At 45.5% G+C, this 6,988-nt stretch overlaps 1 protein-coding gene across 1 annotated transcript in view; it reads left to right on the forward strand.

Annotated features, from left to right (window-relative positions):
- LOC143284710 (uncharacterized) overlaps positions 1–6,988 on the forward strand; it is a 40,687-nt gene that overhangs the window by 22,290 nt on the left and 11,409 nt on the right. Inside the window, exons 10-12 of the mRNA XM_076591645.1 lie at positions 1,178–1,309; positions 2,682–2,775; positions 4,862–5,035. Coding sequence (XP_076447760.1) covers positions 1,178–1,309; positions 2,682–2,775; positions 4,862–5,035 — 400 coding nt within the window. The remainder of the gene's footprint in view (positions 1–1,177; positions 1,310–2,681; positions 2,776–4,861; positions 5,036–6,988) is intronic.

Consider the following 6,988-nt stretch of genomic DNA (forward strand, 5'->3'; position numbering starts at 1 on the left):
TTAGTGTGGGATGGCTTTGTAGGGTTATGCATGTAGATTTTCATTTAAGTGTTTAAATGCACATTTCAAAAATTGGTTTTGACATTATACAGGGGAGTTGAGCATGTTTTACACATAAAGGCGCTTAATGAATCAGATTATTGTTACATCTTTTTTTTTCTTTTATCTTTTTGCGCCCCCATCATCTACTCCGTTTCAGTGGCATTACTTCCATGATGCTCATTCCGAGTCCCCCATACACAGCCACACCTGGATTTGTTTGTTGCTATCCCAGCGCTGGCAGTCCATAGGGAACCATTGATGTTAGGTCGCCAGGAGGCAACACACCAAAAGAGACCCTGCACTCCTGCTGAGTCATTTCATTGGTGTTCAGTAGTGCCTGTTCTGATTTAACATACTAAGGACATCACCTACTAAGCTCCCTACTGATGACAAGAGTCACAGAGCCAGACTGATTGAGAGTCTCCCCCAGAGTGGAGACCTCCACCTCATCCTTCCAACAACAATAATCCCCCATGAATCTGCTGACACTGAAGACCTTGACAAGACTTACTGAAAGTGTGGAAATGGAGGTGTATCAAAACCATGAGAGCATGGTATGAACAGCCACATATTTTGATTTGGGATTTTCTTTTTTATAATTGATGATGGAGGAGGAGGATGCTGCTGCTACAGAGGTCCATGAAGGTTTGGTAATCTGTGACAAGTCTTCCAGTCATAATGATGTCCCACGTCAACCAGGCCTGAGAGATACAGACACTTGTAGTCTTGGTCAGGAGATATGACCAGCACACCCAAAGACGCCTCTGTGAAGTGGTGCTATGGAGGTCCGTTTAGGTTTGGGACTTTGTGACAAGGCTGTACTTTACGCTTCCAGTCATAACATCATTTTATGTTGGACCTGGGTGAATTGGTCTTTTTTACTGTTTTTTTTAATCAACCTTTTAACATCATTTTCTGTTAGACCTGGGTGAATTGGTCTTTTTTACTGTTGATTTAATCAACTTTTAAGCATCATTTTCTGTTTCTCTTTGTCTGGTTTCAAGAACTGTTGGATGTTCATCCCTGACATTGCCCCCTTTTGTGGTTGGTTGGGCTGTAAACAGTATGATTTGATTTGATTTGATGGGCTGACTGACTGACTGACTGACTGACTGACTGGTTGATGGGCTGACAGAGTGAAGGAGCTGGAGACGTACAGCACACAGGTGGTCAGCGAGTCGCAGCACCGAATGCAGCAGCTGCAGCAAGCCCTGTCGCTGCGGGAGAACCAGCTGGCTGAGGAGCAGAAGGACCACGGCACAACCAAGTGAGTCGCTCTTCCTCCTGCACCGAAAGCTTTAGTTTCCCGCCCCCCACCAGCCCCCAGCCCCCACCCTCCCCCCACCCCCAAGCCCCCACACCACACCCTGGGTGGGGATGCTGGGGGTCTTTCAGCGTAAACAGCATCCCCGGCCTTCTGGGAAATTCTGTGCTAGAAATTTCCTCTTTTCTATATCACTCTCTTTGTTTCTGACTTTTTTTCTTTCTTTCTTTCTTTCTTCACTTTTGTCTCCTTTTTCTGGCTGCCTTCTCGGACCATTCCCCTTTCTTTTTTCCAAGCTAAGCTTTGACACTTTTTTCTCTTTTCCGCAGTCTGTGATGTACTGTCCGTACTGTTTTGCTCTGGCGATTAGGTAGTGAGATTGTTAACACTGGGATGGGTATTAGCTGCCCATTCTGCAGTGTTATTTGCTTATACGGCCTTTTTTTGTTTTGTTTGGCCTTGAAGTATTGGTTTTTTTTTCCTTTTTTACAATGTTTTTGTAGTCTGGGGATGATGAATTAAGGGGAATGGCTGGCATCCTCAGCATGGCCTGGTCTTATTTGCCATAAGGAGCTAAATGGTTAGGATACTGTGTCATAAACTGTCATTTGTGGATTTGTCTTAGTGTTTCTTTGTAAATCTGACAGTTTTGTGTTGATGCGGTTGAGCACTTGTATGGTTTGACAGTCCTGATATGGCCCTATGCGGTCAGCTGGACTATAAGCAGCAAGAACAAGAACAAGAACAAGCTTCAGCTTCCATTTCTCAAGGAGGCGTCAGCGTTCGGTGGGGTATGGAAAACAAGAACGTACTCGGCATGCACACATCTGAAAACGGAGCATGGCTGGCTACATGGCGGAGTAAAAATGATTGTACACGTTTTTAAAAGCCCACTCGTGTACATACGAGTGAACGTGGGAGTTGCAGCCCATGAACAAAGAAGAAGAAGGTGTCGTCACTGCGTTCAGACAAATCCAAACATGCTACACCACATCTGTTAGACAGATGCCTGACACAGCAGCATAACCCAGCAGCATAACCCAACGCGCTTGTCAGGCCTTGAGTGCATGCATAATATATATTTGTTTACCCATCAGAATCTTGCCAGGGGACAACAGTTTTGTTGCCGTGGGTTCTTCTTCAGTGCGCCAAGTGCGTGCTGCTCACGGGACCTCGGTTTATCGTCTCGTCCGAATGACTCAATGCCCAGTTTGATTTTCCGCTCAATCTTGAGTAGAAAGGGCGAGAGCTGGAATTGAACCCAGAACCTCACGGACTGCTTATTGGCAGATGAACGTGTGTCGATCAAGTTGATCAACACTGGGGTGTCGGAGGACTGCTGTGGTGCCTGACAGTGAGGGTGTTTTGTGTGCAGAAATCAGATGAGCCAGCTTCGCCGGTCCTTCAACCAGCTGGTGTCTGACTACAAGGAAGTGCTGGACACTTTTGAGCAGTTCAAGTCCGAGCAGGTGTGTTGTGTGTAGTGTGTTGTGTGTCGTGTGTCACCTGCTGTCCACTTCTCTTCTGTGCGTCTTACATTGTGCAGGCTGTGTCTCTCTGATCAGGGCATTTTGAATTTCTTCATGTATGTGGCAAAAGTTGTGTAATCAAGGCTTCTTTTTGTTTGTTTGTTTTCTTGATTTATTCACATGAAAACACATTCACATACATGAAGCAAACCTGCATTCACAGCAAAATTACAATCCTGTACGGTAATAAACTTTCACAGATAAAAATTTTACGCACATACATACACAAGCATGCGTACATGACCTGGTATTTGTGCATAAAGTTGTGTCCCATTTGGAAAAGGCACTTCTGATTTTTCCTCAGTCCCGCCCAGGTGTGAATGGGTACCAGAGTTCAGGTCGAGGAAGGCAAAAACAGCGGAAGGAAGGAGAGAATTGGGCCACGGCCCTGCCTTCTTGTGCAGATTCAGTGGATAATGAATTCACTGCCCCGATGATGCCTGTAAAAGGCTGTGTGAATCTTTAGCTCACTCCTGATGAATAGTTTTCTCCCTTGCTTTCCCCTGCAGACAACCCATTTCATAGGGTTAGGAAAAAAATCACAAAAAATACAAAACATGAAGTAACTGAATGAAACTCCCTGTACCTGACCCACTGACCCCTCTTCTAACGTTGTGTGAACGCCTACCCCCCTCCCTCTCTTCACAGCCCTCAGAAGCTGAGTCACTGTCAGTATCTTCTTGCTGGTAGGTTTCTTCACAGCAGATACTTTATTCAACGTCTTCATCATCCTAGTCAATGTCGAAATCTTCAGTTTGAAGCATTTCAATCGCTGTAGCAGCAGTAAAAAGCCACTGTCGTGATCTAGTTTGCTCCAAAAATTTTCACTTGTATCGCCCAACAACGCCATTTTCGATACTTATGCAGATTAGCTTGTCATGTCGGGTACCAAGGTCAATGGCTGGCCAGTGAGTGTATAGTCACCGAAACATCATGAAGGAACTTCCATTTGACCCTTGACACGTTCACAATGCCCGGTGTAGCTACGATTTTTATGCTACCCCACGAGGAAAACGAGGACAAATTTTTAATTGTCGAAACTGTTATAGCGTTCCATTGTCCGGAGTGAGTTAACCTTGACACACTTTGATGATGCTTCCTTGAAACTGGAAACTGAAACTTTCAGTGTGTGTGTGTGTGTGTGTGTGTGTGTGTGTGATGAGCTCCTCCTTGAAACTAGTGAAACTGGAATCTGAAACTTGCATGGAGTGTGAACGACTGTGTTTGTGTGTGTGTGTGAGTGTGCATGCATGCGTGTGTGTATGCGTGTGAGTATATGTGCATGCATGTGTATGTACGTGTGTGTGAGTGTGTATGTGTGTGTTTGATGAGCTCCACCTTTGAACTGAAACTTGTGAAACTGGAAACTGAAACGTGGGTGGTGTGTGAACGAACGGCTGTGTATGAGTGTGTGCGTGTGTGCATGCATGTGTGTGTGTTTGTGTGTGTGTGTTTGTGTGTGATGAACTCCTTCTTCAAACTGAAACTGGAAACTAAAACTTGTGTGGTGTGTGAACAACTTTTTGTGTCTGTGTGTGTGTGTGAGTGCGTGCTTGCATGCGTGTATGTGTGTGCCTGTTTGTGTGTGTGGACATATGCATGTGTGTGAGTGTATGTGTGCGTGTGTGTATCCATGTGTGCTTGAGTGTGTGTGTGTGTGTGTGTGTGTGTGTGTGTTTGTGCTTTATGCATGCATATGTGTGTACATGCGTGAGTGTGCATGCCTGTATGTGTGTGTGTGTATGTGTGTGTGTGTGTACATGTGCGTGTGTGTGAGTGTGTGTGTACATGTGAGTGTGTGTGTATATATGTGTGTGTGTGAGCACACGTAACATGCATGCGTGTGTGTGTGTGCCTGTGTTTGTGTGTGCATGTGTGTGTACATGCCTGTTTGTGTGTGTGTTTGTGCGTGCATGCATGTGTGTGCGTGCCGGTGTTTATGCATACATATACATGCATGTGTGTATGTGTGTGCATACATGCATGTATATATATGCGTATGCACGCATGTATGTACTTACATCAGGAGCAGCGCATGCGGTCCAGCTCTCAGCAGCAGCAGCAGATGGACACCATCAACCACCTGACGGCCCAGGTGGTGGCGGCCGAGGAGGCCATCAGCATGCGGGAGGACCGCATCAAGAGGCTGCAGCAGGACCTGCGTGAGAAGGAGGAGACCATGGACGTGCTGCGGGCTCAGGTCTGTATGGGTGGGGAACGGGGTGGTGCGGGGAAGAGTGGGGGGGATTTGGTGGGGTGGGAGGTGGGGGGGGGGTGTTGTGGAGTGCTTTGTTGTGTCCTTGTGAACATGTTTGTATTGAGAAGCTGTAGTATGTGAGGGCAGGGAAGGGGGTTGGAGGGGGAGGGGCTGTTTTTTTTAGAGGTGTGGGGGAGTGCTTGTGTGTGTGTGTGTGTGTGTGTGTGTCTCCGTGTGAACATGTCCACATCAAGAGGCTGCAGCAGGACCTGCGTGAGAAGGAGGAGACCATGGACGTCCTGCGGGCTCAGGTTTGTATGGGGGATGGGGGGAGAGGGGGGGTGGGGGGGAGGGTATGAGGGGGAGGGGGGAGGGGATGGGCTGTTTTTAAGGGGTGTTGGGGAGTGCTTGCGTGTGAGTGTGTGTGTGTGTGTGTGTGTGTGTGTGAAGAATGTGTGTGACTTGCCATTTTCTTATTAGACGACTGATGAAGTGGAAGATGTGTGTGACTGGTCAGTTTCATATTGAACATGGCTGTGATGAAGTGAAAGATGTTTTTGACTGGTCAGTTTCACACACCAGACAACTGATAAACTGGTCAGGCATCTGCTTGGCAGATGTGGTGTAGGGTATATGGATTTGTTCGAATGCAGTGACGCCTCCTTGAGCTACTGAAACTGAACTGAAACTCAGTTTCATATTGAACATGGCTGTGATGAAGTGAAAGATGTTTTTGACTGGTCAGTTTCACACACTAGACAACCGATAAAGTTAGACAACTGTTAAAGTGAAATATGTGTGTGACTGGTCAGTTACAGGGTGTGACGGGTCAGTTTCATGTTAAAACCTTTACAAGCCAAGTCTGCCAGCGCTGGCAGGCAGGTTTTCCCTTCACTTCCCTGTCGCTGTGCCTGCCAGTCCTGATAGGGTTATGAAGATGGCTTTTTGCTGCGTCTGTCTGTATAGCATTAAAAAGACAACTTTTTGTGGTGTTTTTTTTTTTTTTTCCTCTTTGTTCTTTTGACATCACTCTTATTGTTTGTATGGTATATCCAAAGACGTGGAACAAGCTCCCTGATAACCTCCGTCATTCTGATTCCCTCACATCTTTTAAATCTCGTCTCAAAACTCACCTTTTCCCTCAGCAGTAAGTTCAGTTGTGGCAGGTCCACTTCCTTTGCGTTAGCTGTGCTTGACTATGTATGTATACATATGTATGTGTACATAACTACATGCATGTATATGAATGTGTATTGTGTGCGCGTGTGTTTATGTAAGTTTGTGCCTGCCTATGTGTGCATATGTGTTAGGGTAGCTGTTAGATACACATGTATTGTTAAAATGTATGTACGCAGTGTGTGTGTGTGTGTGTGTGTGTGTGTGTGTGTGTGTGTGTGTAGTCATATTTTGGTGTGTATGTAACATAGATGTAATGTTTTTGTAAAGCACCTAGAGCAGATTTCGGGATAGTGTGCTATATAAGTATCCATTATTATTATTATTGTTATATCTAAGATACGTATGTGTGTATGTATATATGTAATGTTTGGATGCCCCCAGGGTGCACAAGAAATAAACCTTTTGCCTTGCCTTGCCAAACTCCCGGCTGTTTGTCATGTCCGTCTTCATGGCATTAAGAAGACAGCTGTTTGTTGTGTCTTTCTGGGTAGCATTGAAGACGGCTCATTGTTGTGCCTGTCTGTATAGTGTTAAGAGACGGCTTTGGACAGAGTTAAACAGAGACAGCTCTTCGATCTGTCTGTCTGGATAGTGTTGAAAGACTTCTGTTTGGATAGTGTTAAAAGACTCCTGTTTGGATAGTGTTAAAAGACTCCTGTTTGGATAGTGTTGAAAGACTTCTGTTTGGATAGTGTCAAAAGACTTCTGTTTGTATAGTGTTAAAAGACTTCTGTCTGGATAGTGTCAAAAGACTTCTGTTTGGATAGTGTTGAAAGA

This window comes from Babylonia areolata, chromosome 8 (genome assembly GCF_041734735.1).
Source record: "Babylonia areolata isolate BAREFJ2019XMU chromosome 8, ASM4173473v1, whole genome shotgun sequence".
Lineage (NCBI taxonomy): Eukaryota > Metazoa > Mollusca > Gastropoda > Neogastropoda > Buccinidae > Babylonia > Babylonia areolata.